Genomic DNA, 22,365 nt, shown 5'->3' with positions numbered 1-22,365 from the left:
TAACACTTCTCCTATAATCAGTATTTACCCACCTCTCCCACCCACAAGGAAAGAGAGGTTTTTTTTAGGAATGAGTGACAGATCTTGTTCTTTTAAAATAAACAAGGGCAAGGTGAGGTCAGCCTAATCTTGTCATGACTCTATTATATCAATTCCATGCTGCTTATAGATGTGTCGAGATATGCATTTTCTCACTCATCCATCCTTCATCAAGGCATCAACCAGAAGGAATCACTTTCTTTGCAGCTTCAGATCCACATCAATGGTTTCCAAGGTGATCAGATTTCATAGCAGATCAATCAGCTTTATAAATCCCTTTAATGGCTCTTGCAGATGACAGTCTGCTTCTGATTAATTAAGTATTCATCCTTATTTCTTATGCAAATCAATGGCCCATTAAGTTTGAGATTCTAAGCATACTTATCTGAGAGAAAGGCATAATGAAAATAGTGGTTGTTGTTTTTTTCCTTGAGCATGAATTCTTAAGATTATAGGATGTTAGAGTTAGCATCCACCAATAGTCCTACATTTTGTGGGGGGGAAATCAATTGATGGAAAAGTCAAATAAAATGTAAAAGGGATTTGAGTTGATCCAGTTTTGCACAGTAGTAATAAATCTGAATAAATTTAACAGGACTCAGATCTCCAAACCTCAGAAACATGGATGTGATGATATAAATGCAGCTGCATGACCATTTTCGAATGGACAGCTTGAATGCATGAATGGAGAAGGATATATGCATTAATAGAAACACGTAACTAAGAGTATACTGCTCATATAATATTTTTGATATGTAGGTCATGATGTAGCACTCCAGATGTTTGTGGAGCTGCAGTTTCCAGCATTCTTAGGAAACATAATGAATTATGAGGGATTCTCAGAGTTGTTCTGTAACATCTGGAATTCCATGGGTTGCCTATATTAATCCAGAGTTCCTTTCCTATGGTCAGGTATCCAATATATCCTATATTGGCAATAATACACCTATCTGGGGTTGGTCAAAGTATGCATGTTCTCAAAAACTCAGAGGTGTTACTGCAAAAGTATATACTCACTACTTTTAAAAAAATTATTTGCTATGTTTGCAGGTCTATATTTTAACCATCGTATGTGCGGTTATATTTTAAATGCTAAGGGCTGAGTAAACATGAAAATGAAGCAATGGGAAAATGCTGAATTTTCAGTCTTGGGAAAGGATCTTGTGTATCTACACTATTGTTGATTTTATTTACAAACAGAATAATAGCATCACCAAAATCTTTTTCTGCTGAGTTTTGAAGACTCAATATTGCAAGTCCTAAGTGCCACAGAAATGGACCTGGAAAACTGCATGTGACTCCCCAAATTCCATGTTAACTGTTCTTCCTCTTGCTTTTATATCAGGATGCCTCTTTTATATTTTAGAGGATTGATCTTTCTCTGCTCCTACCTAATTGTAAATAATAGCTCACCCATGCTTTTCCTACCAGGGATGCTCATTAGTCTGCCATACACAATAAAAATCAGCATATGATCAAGCCCATTGTCCAGGAGGGAAAAGATATTTATGCTCTCATTGTGGTTTTGTTTTTTGTTGTTATGATTCTTATTGCAGTAAGATACAAAAATGGTAATTTAATTTTGAAATCTTCATAGATATTTTAAAGAAAGGTTGTAGATAAAGAGGGCCTTGTAATACACACCATTGTGTAACTATTCCAAATAGTCATGTTATCTTGGATTGTATTCATAATTGCTTATTTTAAATAATAAATTACTTATTTTACATTTTCTCGAGTTGTTGAGGCTATATTAGGATTTTTAAAGGAGAGTTAATTTCATTCTCGAAAATCATTCACCAGAATTGATATAAAAATATTGGACAAGCAGGTTTATAAAGAAAAATGATGTCAGATTTTAATCTTACGTTGTGAAGAGAACTTATTTGAATCTGCTCATTTGTCCCATGCTCCCTCCCTACCCTACCCTCATGTCTATTATATTATTTATTGTAATTGTAAATTTTAAATTACCTTGAGTGCAGTAGTCAAAAGATGGTTTATAAATATTGAAATAAAAAAATCACTTAGTACTGTATCAATTGACTGAATTTATTGTTGCAAAATGTTTTGAAAAGAATCCTAGCTGACAATTACTCAAACTAATTTTGATCTAAGATCTTGAAGAGAAAGGATCATTAACTTATGTTTTTCCCCACAGATTTCATTGTGATATACCCAAGAATATTTAAGCTTAACTAGAGTTAAACAGCTGTATGGCATTTGTTAGCTGCAGGTGATCACTTAAATGGAGCTTTCTGGATTCTTTTGCACACCTCTTAATTTGATTCTCTCTTCATAATATTAAATATTACATAGGTGTCTACAAGTAACCATGGTGATGAAAAATGATGAGACATATGTACAATAATGTCACACTGCAAATCCTATCCTTTTGAATGTTCATTTTGACATTACAGCTTAAGTTATGGAGTTTGCGATTCCAGGCATTTTTTATCACTTGTTGCCTCTTGTTTCCATATATAATGAGGAATGCACTGGCCCTCCAAAAACACACACACACACCAGTGGTGGGTTCCAGATCCCATCGCAACCAGTACGCTGTGACAAGTCCGGGCGTCCACTAGCTGCTCGGCGGAGGGTCGTGCAGGCACCGTACACTGTATGTGCATGTCCAAATGGCCCGGTAGGGTCAAATACCAGTAAGGAGAGTGGGTGGGTGGGCGCGCCCTACGCAGCACCAACTGGAAAGGTATCTGCTGCTCCCATCAGGCACCGGTACGCCTGTACCAGGGCGTACTGGTTGTAAGCACCACTGACGCACACACGCACAAACAGACACACATGAAGACTTACAGGTTTGCCTCTATGCTTGCAGGCCTTAAGATGGCTAGCATCCTGTTCTTGACTGAATTTATGCCGTTATTTTTATGAAATGCGTAAGATAGGAAGGCCCTTAAAAGGGGATGATAGTGGGGAGAGAGACATACTGTATTTTTCTGAGTATAAGGCGCACCTTTTTTCCTAAAAAAAGAGGCTGTAAATCTGGGTGTGTCTAATACATCGAATACAGCCTTTGTTTGCTTCCCAAAGCCCCACCCCTTCACCAAAATTTCTGTGCATACCTTCTAGGAAGCTTTTAGAGAGCTCCTGGGGGCTGGGGAAGGCAGAAATGAGCAGCACTCTATAAACCTCCAAAAGGCTATGCATGCAATTTTTTTGACAAAAAACAGGCTCTGTTTTTTGCTCGTTTTTGCCCCCCTCCCCAGGAGCACTCTGGAAGCCCCCCAAGACTATTCATGCCTTTTATTTTAAAAAAGGGCCCATTTTTGCGAAAAATGGACTGTTTTGGGGAGGTTTGCAGAGTACAAAAACTTTTTTTTTCCTTTCGGAATGCTCTTTAGTTAGAGTGATTGATGAGAATTACATTGATCAAGTGCTGTCCCAGCAGAAACAAGTCTTAGATGCTGCAGGTTGTCAGTGATTTCCTTCTCCAGCACATGGATAAATACACCTGGAAACATTTACCTACCTACCTACCTACTCTCTCTCTCTCCCTCCCTCCCTACTGTATTTCTCTCTCTCTCTCTCTCTCTCTCTCTCTCTCTCTCTCTCTATCTATCTATCTCTATCTACTTACCTACCTACCTACTCTCTCTCTCCCTACCTACCTACCGTATTTCTCTCACTCTCATTCTCTATATCCCTCTATCTACCTACCTATCTACCTGCCTACTCTTTCTCTCCCCTATCTACCTACTTTCTCTCTCTCTCTATTCCTCTATCTACCTACCTACTATCTCTCTCCCCGTACCTACCTACTGTATTTCTCCCTCCCTTTCTCTACCTACCTACCTACCTACTCTCTCTCTCTCCCTACCTACCTACTGTATTTCTCTCTCTCTCTCTCTCCCCTTCTATCTACCTTCCTACCTACATACTCTCCCTCCCTCCCTCCCTTCCTCCCTACTGTATTTCTCTCTCTCTCCCTCTATCTACCTACTTTTTTAAAATTTGCCTCTTCAAAATCTTGGTGTGTCTTATACTCTGATGCGTCTTATACTCCGAAAAACATGGTAAATCAGAGGAGGTTTATCACGATGAAAGATAGATCTAAGTTTACTAACATTATTGGAACCAAAGAAGATTAATATATTGTGGAATATATCTTTAGGTAACGTTCTATCAAATGATCTCTTAAAGCTCTTGTTTTTTTCAATAGATAGAGGGCAGCTCTCTAGATATGCTAAGGGGTTGATACATAAAAGGGTGTCTCTTGAACTCAGTGGAAGACCCCATTTGGTGAGGACAATTCTAACATTTGGAGATGCCTTCTACAACATGGTGTCCTTCAGATATCTTGAGGCTAACAACTCAAAGAATTCCCAGCCAGGACACCCTGTAATTGAGATTCCTATACTATACTTTCCTTTGGCACCGGTCTGTTATGATCATTATGAACATGTTATTCTTACTCACACCTCAGTTGGCTTATAATTAATTGCCTGTATATTTTAGGCACCGAGTGCTATCTGAAACTTTACTTTTACCAGCTCGTTTTGGGGGTTTTTTTGCAACCAAATGCATCCTTTGTCTCCCATAGGCCATTGTAGCCTTTTAGTTCCACTTGCTATTGTTAACAATCATTTCCAAGCCTCAAAAATGATGTATAGTGTAATATCTTTTCACTTTCTGTGCATGTCCATATGTGCATACGGTACTAAAATTTGATTTGTTGTTAGTTATTGTGGAGTTGTTGTTTTGGCATGCATGGATGTAGCCCCTCCATTTGTACAATGGTTTTCAGCTGAAAAAGGCTTTCAGAGTTGTTTATATAAGATCAGTAAAAACAAGATAGTTCCTGCCTCTAGGTTTACAACACAAATGGGAAAAAGGATATGGAAAAAAGGAAATGCCAAGAAAATTCAAACATCAATCAAATATATAAAGTTATTATAATGGCTGGCTTAAGCGAAAACACACATAGGCTTTTTTTTTGGTCCATATGGTCTCATAATTAGCTTTAAAATGTTAAACAATTGACTAGTAATAGAAGCATCATAAACATCTATGAGGAGCACAACTTTGGAAAATATGAATTTAAAAAGTCTCAAAGAAAGAACTTTTACAGACAGGTTATCATCACCATGAAAACAATCTTTTATGGAATTTTAAAAGCAAGGTGAATTTAAGGGAAATTAACTCCACATGTAGCTGAGTAGCCTGAATTTGTTAAAGCAGATTTTGATACATTCATACCAATTGTCAAGAAGAAGACAATTTGAAAAGGTATTTATGGTAGCTGGGAATTCCTAGAAAAAGAAATGTAAAAGGACAATGACAATTCTAATGAGGGAGAGAAGGAGCGAGAGAGGGAGGGAGGGAGGGAGGGAGAGAAGAAATGTGCTTGTGACTACAGAAAAAGTTTAGTAATGTTCTGAAAAATATGAAAAAGATGCAAGTAGAAAATGGAATGTGGGTCAGCTCGTAAACACAGAGTATAGACAGATAGTCTGGAACTCTAGACCTGATATCAGAAAATGAAAGCTTGGAATGAGCTGAGGTTGGTGAAGGATGGTAAGAATACCAATTAGGGCTTTTTTTTAAAGAATGTTCAAAATAAAATGAAAGGCATTAGTGTACAAGGAGGCAAAATGCTAATAAAGAGCAAACAGCCAGTATTTAGATTCTGCCTTTTCCATCAAAAGTTATCTGTTCCACCAGGAAATGGGAAGAGTAAAATAAAAGAGCAGGATTGAAGCATGAGACTGATTAAAAACATCTCAGGTAATACTTTTTCTTACTTTGCATAAGTTTATGTCTAGGATAAAACGTTCTAGGATAGTGAAGGAATTAGCTAGTGGCATCAGCAAAATCTATATTTAAGAAATCCTGAAGACCAGATGAAATGCTAAATGATTGATGAGAGATAATATGGTCCCAGCCTCCAAAATAATAGAAAGGCCGATCTAGTAAACCACAGTTGTAGCAGACTGACAAGACTCCCTCATAATATTTCAGATCAGCAGTTCTCAATCTTGGCGGCTTGGCGGCCCGCCTGGGAAGGGGGAGAGCACATATCCAGCAGTCTGCTGCTCCCACAGGTTGAGCTGCGTGCATACACGTGTGGGCTCTAACTGCCCACTTGTGCAACCCAATTCTGAATAGTGGGCCGTGGGTTGGGGATCCCTGTTCTAGGACAATTCATATTGTTTTTAATGGTATGCCTGTAGCACAAACTGCCCTTAAGTTCCTCCACTTTCTTCGGCCATATAATATTAGGGTAATAAAAAATGATATAGAAATAGTCCTCGACTTACAACAGTTCACTTAGTGACCAGTCAAAGTTTACAATAGCACTGAGAAAAGGGACTCATGACCGTTTTTCACACTTATGACTCTTACAGCATTCCCAAAGCCATGTGGCCAAAATTCAGATGCTTGGCAACTTAGAATGACCTGGGATCATGTAATCTCTTTTTGAGAACTTTTGACAAGCAACATCAATGGGAAAGCTAGATTCACTTAACAACCGTGTTACTAACTTAACAACTGCAGCGATTCACTTAGCAACCATGGCAAGAACGTTCGTTAAATGGGGGGAAATTCACTTAACAAATGTTTCACTTAGCAATGGAAATTTGGGACTCACTTGTGGTTGTCAGGTGAGGACTACCTGTAGTTTTGTCATGCATTCATTCATCAAAATAGTAGGGGCAATGGACAACCAAATCCCACCATTAACATGCCTTTTATGCATGGCAATGATGTAAAAAGGGGCGGGGCTTCAATTGATCTGGCTGCATCCCATTATCTTGATACTGTTACATGCCCTGAAGCAGTGATGAAATTTTACTACCGGTTCTGTGGGCGTGGCTTGGTGGGCATGGCTTGGTGGGGTCATATGGCTATGCAGTCATGTAACTGGGGGATAAAAGGCAGAAACTCACTTTAACAATGTCCTGCTGGAGCAGGGTTGGACTAGATGACCTCCAGGTCCCTTCCAGTCCTGGATTATCCTCTGAAGCTGGTTCTAGTGCCAGATTTGTAGTCCTTCCTTCCTCTCCTTTTTCCCTCCGCCTCCCCTCTCTTTCTTTCTTTCTTTCTTCCTTTCTTTCTTTCTTTCCTTTCTTTCTTTCTCCCTTCTTTCTTTCTCTGTCTCTGTCTTACTTTCCTTCTAGATGACCTCCAGGTCCCTTCCAGCCCTGGATTATCCTCTGAAGCTGCTTCTAGTGCCAGATTTGTAGTCCTTTCTTCCTCTCCTTTTTCCCTCCCCCTTCCCTCCCTCCCTCACTCTCTTTCTTTCTTTCTTTCTTTCTTTCTTTCTCTTTCTTTCTTTTTCTTTCTTTCTCCCTTTTTCTTTCTCTGTCTCTGTTTCTTTCTTTCCTTCTTTCTTTCTCAACACACACACACACACACACATTTTTGGCTGGGAGCAAAAACAAACCCACCCAACCCCATTTTTGATCCCACCCCCCATTTTTGGCCTAGCAGGCTTAAGGGAAGCCTGCTAGGAACAAAAACAGACCCCCCCCCCATCCCTGTGCAACATGCGATCGTCGGAACTTTTTAAAAAAACTTTTTAATTTAGTTTTTTTTTTAGTATTTTTTATTACCAGTTTTAAAAACCAGTAGCATTTTTTTTACTACCAGTTCGGACGAACCTGCCCAAACTGGTAGCATTTCACCCCTGCCCTGAAGATGTCTGTGGTACCATGAAAATTTCAGAAACTCCATGGCTACTTGAACCAACATTTCAATGAAATAAAGCGCATTCAAAATTTGATTGAAAGTACACAAAAGAGAACATTAAGCAAAATCTGGGATGTGCAATATGTTTCTTAGTAACGTACGTGGAGATCACAGTTTTGTCTTAACCTAGTCATTATGAAATGTACGAATATAAGAAAGATGTTTTCTTATAAGCTCACTGATTAAATATGAGAAAATGAATAGTTTGAATTAAGAAATGCTTTCTATGAATAGGGTGTCACAGATAGTTGCTGAATGTAATAAGAACAGCATATGACAGAAGTAAAGCATGCATGAGAATAAATTATGTGCTTAGCAAATTGTTTAATACTATGCAGGGACAAGCTGTATATTGCCTCTAATTGTCTAAGTTTCTTTACAGATAAATTTAGCAGGAATGCTTGTGGTGAAAAGGTATGTTGGCTGGAAACATGAATCTATATGTGCTTTTATATGCAGATGATGCCCTGCTGCTAGATGAGAAATCAAGTGATTTGCAGCAAGCGTTAGCTTGCATCTCAAAAGTTGATTTCCATTTGCAATCCAAGCCTTAATGCTTGACAAAGCCAAAAGCATAAATCCCGAAAAACAATATGTTACATGGCAGAACTTTTGCAAAGATCCCTTCATTTTTGAAGCCCCAAAAGTAAAAATACACTGATTAAATTGGTTAGGATTATGCTAGGATTGACAACTGCCTGTTGACATGAATATTTGTTTAGAGCAGAATTATGCATTGAGAGAGTGAAAATAAACACACAATTTCATGCCGCTTATTTTCTGATTTCCCCCCAGATTTGGGGAGGAGGAATTGGGAGCCACTTCATTCATTTTTATTAAAACTGACTTTATTGAGATCTTATAGTGCATTTTCTATAGATTAAAATCCCAATAATTAAAAAATGCTCCATGATGTCTTGTGGTAAATGATACTTTATAACTATAAAATCATATAATGAAATCAACAGCAGAGACTCTGGCTCAAATGCCTGGGGAAACAGCTAGGTTGTCAGAATCTTCCGAAAAGCTAACAGGATCAGGACCTCTCTACGAGATGGAGTTCCATAAGGCAGGGGCTGCCATAGAGAACACAACTTCTAGGCTCAACAAGATAAAACGGTTTACAAAATAGAATAGAATAGAATAACAAAGTTGGAATGGACCTTGGAGGTTTTCTAATCCAACCCCCTGCTTAGGCAGGAAACTCTACACCACTTTGACAAATGGTTATCCAATTTCTTCTTAAAAACTTCCAGTGTTGGAGCATTCACAGCTTCTGGAGGCAAGCTGTTCCACTGATTAATTGTTCTAACTGTCAGGAAGTTTCTCCTCAGTTCTAAGTTGCTTCCCTCCTTGATTAGTTTGTACCCATTGCTTCTTGTCCTGCCTTTAGGTGCTTTGGAGAATAGCTTGACTCCCTCTTCTTTGTGGCAGCCCCTGGGATATTGGAACACTGCTATCATGTCACCCCTAGTCCTTCTTTTCATTAAATTAGACCAGTGATAGCGAAACTTTTTGACACCGAGTGCACAAACCAGAACATTTGTGCATGTGCACACGCCAGAGTGCTGGAAACCAGCTTGCGGTGCGGGTTTCCAGCGCTCTAGCACACACGAACACCAGCTGGCCAGTGCACATGCGCGCACCAGAAACTTGAATACCAGCTGCACCGCCCAGCTGGTCTTTGGGTTTCCAGTGCTCTGGCATGTCTGAAGACCAACTGGCCAGCATGCGTGCCCACAGAGGGCTCTGCGTGCCACCTCTGGCACATGTGCCATAGGCTTGCCATCACGGGACTAGGCATACCCAGTTCTCGCAACCGTTCTTTATACGTTTTAGCCTTGTCCCCTAATCATCTTTGTTGCTCTTCTCTGCACTCTTTGTAGAGTCTCCACATCTTTTTTACATTGTTACAACTAAAACTGGATGCAGTATTCTAAGTGTGGCCTTCCTTACAAAAGAGGACCTGGAGATTGCCCATTGTAGTAGATCTGGAGGGGTGAAGGGAGCAGTGGAAGAAAGACAGTCCTGCTAGTAAAGCCTGGTCCTCTGCCATGTACAGAGATTTACAGGTGACAACCAGCACCAGCACCTGCCCCCTGGGGAACCTATGTAGTTTATGGAGCAAAAGTGTTATATTGTTATAGCGAGAGATGTTGAAAACTGCCCATGCTGTTGTGTTCCGCATTGCCGCTTCTGAATGTCTTCAAGGGCAACTCCATGTACAGCATGTTGCATCAATCCAAACAGGAGGTTTCAGACACATTGTAAGAAGTTAGCATGAAAGCATGATTTTGATCCTTACTCATATAAGAAATGTATGTCTCAGAATAATCCTAATTTGAATTTGATCATTATGACTGTTGTTGTCAGCCAGAGTCGTGTCCAATTCTTGACCAGTCTAGGGACATCATTCTCCATGACTCTTCATCTCGCAGCACCTCCTACAGATACTCTATGCTATGGTCATCTCAGTGTCATCCTTTATAATATCCAGCCAAAGAATACCAGGGTGATCCCTTCTCCTTTTTCTACTGATCACTCTCTGCATGATTGATTTTCTGAGTGAATCAGCTTACATGACCCAACCATAGAATAATAGTCTTTGTTTGGCGATCTTGAACATTATCATTAAGTTAATTATTACTGTAGAACAGCATATTGTCAAACATGTTTTAAACTAAGTTACAAAAGGAGAAATTTAGATAGTGAAAAAAATTTAAATGGCAGTATTCATTTAAAACTTCTCTTGACTTCACAATCATTTTCTCCCTGGCTAGAGAATTCTAGTTCAAATCTACACATATTAAAGCTGTCAAATTTTGAGATGCTTTAATATCATCTAAAGCACCCAATTTACTGTTGATATTGGAATGTATTTTGGTGGCTTCTATGTTTATAGTTTGGTTGTGTATGTATGTGTATCTATGCACATATGGAACGATCTCCCTGTGGAGATTCGTACCCTCACCACCCTCCAGACCTTCCGCACAGCAATCAGAATCTGGCTATCCGGTCAGGCCTGGGGCTAAGACTGTAACCCGCCCAAATGGTATGAATGTTGTGTTTTTTAATTATGTATTGTCTTATATGTTAAAAGTTTGTCTCCCCCTCCCCCTTGGGTTGTGAGCCGCCCTGAGTCCCCCCAGGGAAAAGGGCGGCATATAAATAAACTTCAAACTCAAACTCAAACTCAATTAAAAACATTGCCAAGTTCAATGCTGTTATTTGCAAGAACTCTTTAATTACTAAGTTCTTAAATACTAGTAAGTATATTTTTATGACAAAATCAAACTATTCAAAAGGTTATTTTTCTTGCTTAGTGGGTACCATAAAGTTTTAAGGATTGTCAAGTTCATTGTGGTTGATGGTTAAGTTCATTGTGTTGTAAATGGTGAGTAGATTCTTATTCTTGCGATATGGGCTTGTCCTGCTATTGCACTTCAGGAACAGCCTCATGTAAAGCATGTTGGAGTAATCTAAATGACCAGCTACAAAGACATGAATTACTATGAGCATCACCTCTCAGTCCAAGAATGGCACAATTGGCACACCAGTCAAAGGTGCGCAAAGGATCTCCTAGTAATGGCTGCCACCTGCTCTTTCCTGCTCTTTCAGCAGGTGCAGCAAGTTCAGGAGGATCCAACGATTGCACACTGGGTCTTTTTGGGGTAGCGCAACCCCATCCAGAATCAAAGATAAAAGATCCAAATATCCGCAGCCACTCACTCTTTCTTGGTAGGGTTGCGTCAGAGTCCCAAAGGTGCTTATTCAAAAAGCAACTGGACTTTCTTGGTTTTTCCTTGACAAGGTTCTACTTCTCATCCAAGGAAGAAAGTCCAGTTGCCTTTTGAAAAAGCACCTTTGGGATAACCATGACCTGGATAATTGAGAATCTCTACAGACATTGAGTCTGAGCCTGTTGGACCATCCAGTCCCAACAACTTCCAGACACTGGGATAGGATGTCCACAGCATCACTTAAAGGGCCTGAGGTAGCGATATAAAGCTGGGTGTCATCTGCATATTGGTGGTGGAACTTCGTGAGTTAAAGTCCTTTTTTTTTGGCAGCAAGACAACTGGAAGGAACAGATGTTCCAGTGTCAATGATTGAAAGAAGGAGTGGAAGAAGCCATTAAAAAACATGCCAAAAATGAAGGGTGGATAAGGACATGGCATATGGTTTTAGATTACAGAAAAGCAGATTTTTCTTCTTATTTATTCAGTTTGCTTGGTCACTCATTCATCACGAGTGTTAGGAGCATCTTCCCAATGGTATTCTGCTCTGTGTCAAACCAAGTACTTGTTTCATGATTCTTTCCCTGAGATTGTGTGAGTCTGGGGAAGAATGGACTTCAGTTTATTCCTAAGACTGAGTAGCTATTGATTTTAGGCCTGCTAGATTTGCTGACCTTTAACCTTCAGTTATGAATGGGGTTAGCACTCCTCCTAGCAATATGGGGATCTTCTTGAATTCTCAGCTCCTGCTCTGTTGACAAAAAGTGACACTACAATATATTATTCAATTTTAAACCATTTTGTTTTATTTCACACGGTAGACATAAATAATAATCCATCCCATTCAGTACAAAAAGCATAGCAGATCTGAATCAGCAGATGTATCCATTGTTTAAGGCACTGAGAGAAGGAATACAGAAACTATAGAAGACAGTGACTCCTTTAATTCAAACACTTCAATTAAAGCCATCTTGAGTAGGACCACTGAGTACACTTTAAAAAAAAATCCAGGCTACATTCATAGTAAGTGTATACTGCTTTATTGATTTTGGTTAATTAATTAATTTTCCAAATTGGCCAATGGTCTAAGAATGACAGTGCTTTGGACCACAATGCTTTGTGCTATTAAACCACCCCCCCCCCCAAAAAAAAAACTACAATACCACTTTAAGAATTTTTTTCTGGTTACAATTTAGCAAGAAAGGTTGAATTTATATCTTTAACTGCTTTTGATGGAAGAAATTTTATGGTATGAAAAGTTAGGATAGGATAGTGTAGTTTTTAGTGTAGATAGTGTAGATAGTTTTTTAAAATTAAGGCTACAATGAATTTTGCTTGTATGTTTTTTTTTTAAAGAAAGGAAGTCTGAGATGATAGTAGATTAAATGTTTCACAAAATGATCCTAATTTACTTTTTGATTCACCGCATTCAGTTTGTTTGTTCCATTACTATTTCAATGCTGTTAGAAGGGCAGGGGGGGGGGAATGAAGAAACAGTAGAGCTGTGTACATTTAAAAATGATTCAACAGAAGTGCTTTGGATGTTTGGGCAAGCACAACACAAAAGCTCTTAAAGCAGATGAAGACTTCCACAGAAGCTTGAAAAAAGGAGCTGTTTTAATGAGTATCAAAAAATAAAAAATGCTGAGCTGCTGTGAAGGTGAAACATTTCTTCCTAACCATTTTTGAAGCATGTTCAATCCTTGCCAGTAACTGCTGCTTCTTGAATTGATTCCAAGCAATTAAAGTTCTTATGGGGAATGGAATGCCGTGTTATTGTCACACGGCAGTGAAACCTTGCTAGATGAAGAAACAAAATGAGGGCAATACTTTTTACTCAGATTCTGGAAAAACATTTTATCCTATTCCACTGTTCCTATTTTAAACAATTGCAAAATGATTACATGAGATAAAATGTGTATATGTGGATGTGGTATTGTATTCCCCCTCCCCCTTCAGAATGTATCCTTTTCTTTGGGAAGCAAAAGAATTAGAGAGAACAAAGAAAAACTTGTTGATGAATTGGCAAAGATCTTATCATCTTATAGGAAGTAATGCTTACAAAATTCTAGGACAGAAGCATTAATTTTAAAACTTTAAGGCCAATGAAAAGAAGGAATAAGTGCACAAATAAAAGTCCATCCATTTGATTTAGAGCAGCAATATTCAGAGCACGGTCTAGTAATAACTGTGGATCCTGTATACTCACAAGATTTAATACAAACTTGTTTCCAACCTATCCTTCATTAGTACCTACACAAAATAATGCACAATGTGGCAGTGGGGAGGTTAAATGCCTTGTGCACAGACACTATATCCCTAAACAGTGGTTCTAATTATGGGATACCAATTATAGGGGTCCCCCCCCCCAAAAAAGCAGCATACTGTGCCAAAAAGTGGTACTGGATTGTGCCCATATTGTCTCGTACAATGTGGGCAACAAATAATTATAAATAGAGCAATAAATTTTATCTACATTCTAAATATTAAGACCATAACAATATTTAATTACTTTCACAGCTTATAAATCCTCTCTGACATGTTTGCTTCCATATTCTAAATCTTGTACATTTGGAGCCAACCAGGTGAAATAAATCTTTACTGGATCAACATTCCAGTGTTTATGAAATGATATTGGAACTTGATGGGATAGAAAGTCCTTCGGGTAATCCATTGGGCGAGCCTAGAATTGAAGTAAGAGAGAGGATGAGTTGCATACTTATAAAATATTGTCTTCAATTATAAAAAAGAAGCAACGATTATGTATTCTTAAATCAGATACAGCCCCATGAAGTGGATGACATGATAAGCACAGCAGGAATGTACGGTGTCTTTGCGGAAAATCAGTTCACGCTGATCTTTGCAAAGGTAGGTCTTTTTGACAAGATGAATCTAATATGGCAGTGAGACAGGGTTATTATTATTCCAATGAAACTTTGCATGTACAATTTGAATGGCTGCAAATAGCTAATGTAACTGACGTGTATATGGTAAACAAAGCTGTATTTATTCTTTTTAGGAGAAGCATTACTAAATCCCATTATCTGATAACCAATGGATAAAGCAAATTGTTCTACTGTCAACAAAAGATTACACTCAGAAAGAAAATAGAAAAAGCTAAGCATATTTTTTCCAGTAAGTTAAAAATATTGTGTTATTTCAGAGAAAGGTAGTTTAGATCTGAGAAAGTAAGATAATGAAGGGAAGAGCATAGCTTCTGGTCTTTGAAGCAATATAAATTTAAAAATGAGCATTTTATTAGTCCTCCTTATAAAAGTATGGATTTAAATTATGCACTTAAGAATAATATTATCTTCTTGTTTAGATGATGTAAAGGGATATAAAATGCTATTTTTTCCTCCACATTCTACAATCTGTCTGCCATGAAAACTGTGGTACTGGATAGTCCATAAGATACATTGTACTTCATACCAATAATTATCTTGAGATCTTGGGAATATGGAAAGTCTATTAAGGATCTGGCGGATTGAATATGGCAATTCAAAACCATTTGTTTCTGAATGCATTCTCTGAACTCACAACAGCATTTGTTTTTTTTTCAATTTTTTGTAATGTAACAATGTACATTAGTGAAATATTTAAACAGAACCAAACAAGCTTATACATGAGAGTTGCCTTTTGCTTCCACAATAAAGAGAATTTTTAAAGAACAAAAGAATGTATCAGTTTTGATCAGCTACTTATATAAGAAGGTAACTTGAAGATACATTTTGCTTCCTCATCTGTTTTGCTTTCTCCATTTGAAATTCAAATGTTAAACTAAATCCCAAGAAATGAGAATAAATAAATGAATGGGCAATACTTTAAGAATTGTGTTTGCACTGGAAAAATGATGAGAATCTGTCTTCTTAATTTTCACAATAGAAAATGTTTTTTCTGTCCTTAAATTTTCATATTTATTTTATAATGAATTATTTTGCAATTCAGTGTGTGGCATCTCTGGGAACTTCTTTTTTCAAGAGTCAAATATGATATGAAAAAAAATTATGTTAGCGTCCCTGAAAAGTTACTGGTAATCAAACATCAATATGCAAAATGGATGGTTGTGAACTGGAATTATAGAATTTCCTTTGCCTGATTTGTTTTATATTTTAATTTATTGTTTAATCAATTTTTATTCTGCTTTCATATGAGATTCATACATTTTGCCTTATGACTCTGCAGAATGTTAAAATTACTGTGGGGATTTATGCTTCCTGAGGCTATATTGTACCAGGAGGCTGGATAGATGAAAAACTGGATGATTTGGATAGCACCAAAACGTTTCTTTATCTGAAGTTAAGCATTTTGGCATAATAAGTTGTTTTACTTGCTGCATAATTAGAGAACAGATTGAAGTAAAAGCTTAAGAGGTAACAATGTTTTAATTCCTTAATCTGAATTGTTCAGCCAACAGTTGTAGTAATAAGATAATTTCTACATGGAGGGAAGTATGCAGTGGAGTACCCCAAGGCTCTGTTTTAGGCCCAGTACTCTTCAACATCTTATCAATGATTTGGGATGAGGGAATAAATGGGGAACTCATCAAATTTGCAGATGATACCAAGATGGCAGAAATAGCCAACACTCCAGAAGACAGGCTTAAGATACAGAAGGATCTTGACAACCTGAACGTTGGGCACTATCTACCGTAATAAAATGAAATTCAATGGTGAAAAGAGTAAGGTTCTACATTTAGGCAACAAAAACGAAATGGTACAGTATAGGTGATACCTTCCTCAATAGTAGTAACTGTGAAAGGGATATTGGAATCTAGTGGACAACCATTTAAATATGAGCCAGCAGTGTGCAGCAGCTGCCAAAAAGTCAACACAGTTCTAGATAAACAGAGGGATAGAATCAAGATCACGTGAAGTGTTAATACCACTACATAATGCCTTGGTAAGGCCACACTTGGAATACGGCATTCAGTTTGGTCACCATGATGTAGAAAAGATGTGAAGACTTTAGAAGAGTGCAAAGAGCAACAAAGATGATTAGGGGACTGGAGACCAAAACATATGAAGAACGGTTGCAGAAACTGGGTTATGTCTAGTTTAATGAAAAGAAGGACTAGGGGAGACATGATAGCAGTGTTCCAATATCTCAGGGGTTGCAACAAAGAAGAGGGAGTCAAACTATTCTCCAAGGCACCTGAGGGTAGAACAAGAAGCAATGGGTGGAAACTAATCAAGGAGAGATGCAACTTAGAACTGAGGAGAAATTTCCTGACAGTTAGAACAATTAATCAGTGGAACAGCTTGTCTCCAGAAGTTGTGAATGCCCCAACACTGGAAGTCTTTAAGAAGATGTTAGATAGCCATTTGTCTGGAAAGGTGTAGGGTTTCCTGCCTAAGGGGTTGGACTAGAAGACCTCCAAGGTCCCTTCCAACTCTGCTATTATATTGTATTGTAATTCCAGGACATTAATTATATACTTATCAAAATTAGAATATTAAGTGGGATTCCCCAGCGTCTCTATCTTCTAGAAGGATAAAGTGAAATTGTATTGGGACCATTTTTAGACAAACTAACTGTATAGTTCAAATACGAAATGGCTGCTAATTGTTGATATGAGGAAGCTAATAGTATGTATACGTTGTTAATTCATTATTTAATATAGTTTGTATATTTAAAAAGCAAAATATACCATATTTTTCGGCGTATAAGACACACCTTTTTTCCTCAAAAGAGACTGAAATCTGGGTGTGTCTTATACATTAAATACAACATTTTTGCCTCCTGAAGCCCCGCCCCTTCACCAAAATGGCCGTGCATACCCTTATGGAGGCTTTCAGAGAGCTCCTGGGGGCTGGGGAGGGCAGAAATGAGCAAAAAATCGCCCAGTTTTTTGCCCACCCAGCATCCAGAAGCTCTCTGCAAGCCTCCATAAGGGTATGCATGGCCATTGGGTGAAGGGGCGGGGCTTCTGGAGGCAAAATATGCTATATTTGATGTATAAGGTATATTCATGCCTTTTTTAAAAAACGGGCCTGTTTGGGAAAAATGGCCTGTTTTGTGGAGGTTTGCAGAGTGCAAAAACTTTTTCCCCCCCTTTCGGAAAGCTTTTTAACTAATTGATGAGAATTAGATTGATCAAGTGCTGTGCCTGCAGAACAAAGTCTTGGGTGCTGCAGTTTGTTAGCGATTTCCTTCTCTAGCACATGGATAAACACACCTGGAAACATCTCCCTACCTACCTACTCCCTCCCTCCCTACTATCCACTGTATTTCTCTCTCTCTCTCTCCCTTTATCTACCTACCTACTATCTACCTACCTACTCTCTATCTCTCCCTCCCTCCCTCCCTCCCTTCTCTCTCTCTCTCTCTCTCCCCCCCCCCTCTATATACCTACCTACTTTTTCTTTAATTTGCCTCTTCAAAACCTTGGTACGTCTTATACTCCAGTGTGTCTTATACTCCAAAAAATACGGTAAATATTTTAACTAAGTAAATGTTTATTTGAAACAGAAAAAGTTGCCCTTGACACTAAAAAACTTCTGATATCAATATAATCATATGATCACTTCCTCATGTTTCAACTAATTTTTCAAAAGTTATACTAGTTACTTGTGTTTTTAATGATATTCATGTTTCACTGAAACTTTAGGAGTCCGTTTTTCATATAATCCTTCTTAGCATTTTTTTATTGCTTTCACATTACCATTACAAAAAGGTTCTAGATAAATTTGGTGATAACCAGCATATGTTAAAAGTTAGACATTATATTTTGGAAATTACATTCATTTGAACAATGATAAAACACAATTTAGGGAAGAAATTGTGTAAGCTATATGTGGAAATTGAAGACCACAAAATCTGTGGAATAAACTACAAGGAAATATTAATCTCTCCTGATTTTTTTTTAATGATCTAAACACATCTTGCAATGTTTTGACAGCTGTGTTGTGAGAAGATGCTCTAGTTGGAATTTGTACCAAAGCCAGATATTGATAAATATTGATAATATTTATGAAAATAAGCATGATTTGAAGCACTGGATATTCGTATGTTCACCTTTTTCCACTTTATTATTCTGAAAGGATTTAATTTGTGCAGACCAAAAAAAAAAGGAATCTTTTACTATCCTATTAATAATGTGTATTCTGTACTTCATTGCCAAAGTCCCAGCCTTCCACTTATAGTTTTGAAATGCCCTTGCATCCCTGTTCTCAGTTCTAAGTAGTAAAACTCTAGGGAAAAGCAGGAGTGTTTTGTAACATATTTCCCAGCTGTTGTATCATTTTAATTATGTTTTAAGGAAATTGAACTAATATTAACCATGAGAGACTTAGTTACATGTAACAACACTCACCTGATGGAAGAGAGGGCTGTGTGTAACTGGAATTCCTAAACCATTGAAGCACATTCCAATTACCATATCATCAGGGGCATCATTGCTGTAGCACCGGCATTTACTCGCAAACAGTTTTGGATTGCTTCTCTATTGAAGACCATTCTTTTCAGGCAAATCCAAAAAGAAATTAACAATCAAGAAGATAAGCATTATTATTGAATTAAAGTTTTACCTACTAACATCAATTATGCATTCATAGCAGTCATTGTAAAACAGATTACTACTGCTCTGGTCTCCTAATGAAATCATAACGCTCTATGTCAGTGATGGCAAGCCTTTTTCTTATGGAGCGGCAAAATTTTGTGTGCGCGCACTATTGCGCTGTGCACACATTCCTGCACCAATTCAATCCTCCCCACCCACCCTGCCTATGCGCGCAAGACCTTCCCCCATCTGTGCACATCCCCTCCCCAGCTCCGGAGTCTTTACTGAAGCCTGGGGAGGGCAAAAAATGGTTGGGCCACGGCCTCAGTGGCCCAGCCGGAAGTTTGGGAACAAATTTCTGGTTGGCCCCATTGGGGCTGCTTTTTCATCCTCTCCAGCCTCGGAGGCCTTCTGAAGCCCGGGGAGGGCAAAAACGGCCTTCCCCAGCCTCTAGAAAGGCAAAAAATTAGCTAGCTGGCGCGCCAGAGTTGATGGCTGGGTTGCCAGTGAATATGGCTCCGCCTGCCACCTGTGGCACATGTGCCATACGTTCGCATCACACCTCTATGTTCTTCCATGTCTCTTGTAATATCAATATAACCTAATGGCTATCTTTAGTTTTATTGACAGTAGAATCTATTTTAGGATTATTGACAAATTAGATGCTCAATCATATACCACTTCCAAATACAACTCAACTGAAAAAAAAAAAACACCAATATCTTTCACAATACAACAAGGTTAAAAAGAGAAGCCAGTAACTCTTGTTTTATTATCTGTAGGTCACTGACATTAAGCCAGTATTTTTAAAAGTCTGTCAACTTTTCTTATTTGGACTAAGTCATGGATATATTAGAAAATCATGTAATAGCCTCGCCCCCACATACCTTTTACAGAAAGTATTCTACAGCTACAGTCTTCTAGTCTTTCGGGGAAGAGGCCCTTCATATATACAGCTTTGATAAATCAGAAATGATCTCAACTTTACTCACGGTGCTCTTTGAATTTATTTTTGCTATTTTGCTATTTATCTTCTGAACGCTACTGTAAGTTACCATATTGCTATTTACAAGTGAGGACACTTTTATATTTTATATTCTTGTAAAAATTCTATGACAACAGGACTATAAATTATCATTCTTAGTGCAGAAAGAAGAAATCTATCCATCATGAAAGCTACTGAAGTTATTGCTCTTATGTATCTTTACTCCTTGAATAATTTAAATGACTTACCCTCCTCCACCAGTAATGTAACTATAGCCTCCTGATCCCAAACCATAGCCATAGCGTTCCCCGAGAACCACTGGCTCACTTAAGTCTAGCAACTGAGTAATTTCTGGAGCCTAGAGATGCTAGACCAAAACCACATAGTGAAATATCATCATATTAATTACCATACTTTAAAAAAAATCCAAACCCTGAAGCTATCAGCTTAAGCAATCACATGTACATTGCTGAAACGGAATATTTAGAGAATGTCTTTTGAATATTTAAAACATTTTCAGTAGTTACTTTTTTAAAAAAAACCTCTTTGCTTCTCAAAAATCTATATAATCATCAAATATTACTATAAAAATAATAAGTTTTTCTGTCATATGTTTTGGGTCTTTTCTTCAATATAAAGGCCTATAACCTTGTTCCTTCCTAATTTTATGATTCCTAAAGCAAAGGTATTTTATACAAGTCTTGTATCAGGCTGAATAATTTAACTTATTTCTACAATTACACCCCCACTGGGAAAAATGACAAAATTCACAGTTGATGCCTGTAGCAAATCATGACGACGACGACGATGATGATGTGTGCTCATCTGTGATTGTAATAAAGATCTGTTTCGATGGTTTCATGATCATAACGCTTATGTTGCCTGTCACCTGATGCAAGTACTTGAATTGTAATATTCCCATTGTAAATTCATGATATGCATTTCAACATTTGCCCCAGCGGTGGATGGCACTTACCTTCACTACCAGTTCGCTGATCACGTAACCAGCTGATTTTGGGGCTCACACAGGTGCTATACGTTGTGCACGCATGTGCAATTGCCTTTTGCCATAAAAACAGGTATAGACGCGGGCGGGCAGGTCGGCTAAAAGAGCCACCATACCGGTTCACTCTCAGCTGCTCTGGCTGAACTGGGCCGAACTGGCAGCAACCTACCTCTGATTTGCCCCTTTCACAAAGGTCTATATCCAAATCTGGTTATCTAATTACAGAATAAAGATTTTTCAGCACTGATCACCATATCCATGAGCTATTATACTTAGGGAACTTCCCATATGGAATTTCTCAGTAATCTTTGGTTTTGTTGGCAGCTCTCATTCAATTCTGGATGCGGTCATTCTCTTCCTGAGAGGCAGGTCCATGGACTCTTGGTTCCTCCTGAAACATATAAGCCTTCTGGAGCAACAGTTGGAGTAACTGGCCAGTTTGGCTGGTTTGCCAAATACTGCACTTTTTAGAGCAGAAGGCTTTAGTGACAGTTACTCCTGGCTTTATTATTTCATTGTTGTGATAAGTACTACCCAGGGCTGTCCATGAAAACAACCTGGACACTATTGTTGGTATGAAATGCATGAACCAAACTGACATTTTAGTAACACTTCAATAGTTTTGTTTCCAGTTCAATTCAAGTTTCAAGGTGCTAATATTATTCTATAACGGGGTCCTTTATATCCTGCTTACCCATGGTTAGAATCTTTGTTTTTATTTATTACTATGATTTTTTTAGATTTTATGTTGGTTGTTTTATTTATTGTCGTGCACTGTCCAGAATCACCTTTGGTGAAATGGGTATTTTTTTTAGATTTTTATGTTTTATATTGGTTGTTTTATTTATTGTCGTGCACTGTCCAGATCACCTTGGTGAAATGGGTATCTATATAAATTTGATTAATAAATAAATAAGTTGTTAGTATGTAGTACCTGATTTCTATGGGACTGTCTCCCTTGAAAAGGAATCTGCCTATCCTGTTTCACCCACTTGAATAGGGAAGCTACAAGTGCCTACCCTTTGATGGGAAAAACACAAAAGCAGACACAGAACCACTTCACAAGGGCATGGCACAAATAGGAGATCAAACCCTGCAGGACAAGATTCAGTGGTCCTCTACATTTGAAAGAACAAGGGCAGTCTTCTGAAGGACAGCAAAATCCACATTTTGGATATAGAGGATCACTGGTTTGAAAGAGGTAAATTGACCTTAAGAAAGGCTGAGCGCAAAGAATTGAGGCTTTTGAACTATGGTGCTGGAGAAGACTCCTGCGAGTCCCTTGGACTGCAAGGTGATCAAACCGGTCAGTCCCAGAGGAGATCAACCCTGATTGCTTTTTAGAAGGTCAGATCCTGAAGATGAAATTGATCTGGGTACTTGA

General features: G+C 38.2%; 1 protein-coding gene across 1 annotated transcript in view; it reads right to left on the bottom strand.

The window, feature by feature from the left end:
* Nucleotides 1-12,617: 12,617 nt before the first annotated feature.
* B3GLCT (beta 3-glucosyltransferase) overlaps nucleotides 12,618-22,365 on the bottom strand; it is an 86,420-nt gene continuing 76,672 nt past the window's right edge. The window contains 5 exon segments of the mRNA XM_032219982.1: nucleotides 12,618-14,172; nucleotides 18,805-18,923; nucleotides 18,926-18,948; nucleotides 20,224-20,311; nucleotides 20,314-20,342. Of these exon segments, the coding sequence (XP_032075873.1) occupies nucleotides 14,011-14,172; nucleotides 18,805-18,923; nucleotides 18,926-18,948; nucleotides 20,224-20,311; nucleotides 20,314-20,342 (421 nt within the window). The 3' untranslated portion in view covers nucleotides 12,618-14,010.

The sequence above is a fragment of the Thamnophis elegans genome, chromosome 6, assembly GCF_009769535.1.
Source record: "Thamnophis elegans isolate rThaEle1 chromosome 6, rThaEle1.pri, whole genome shotgun sequence".
NCBI lineage: Eukaryota > Metazoa > Chordata > Lepidosauria > Squamata > Colubridae > Thamnophis > Thamnophis elegans.
The sequence above is the reverse complement of the archived record's forward strand: the minus strand, read 5'-3'. Positions and strand labels throughout refer to the sequence as shown.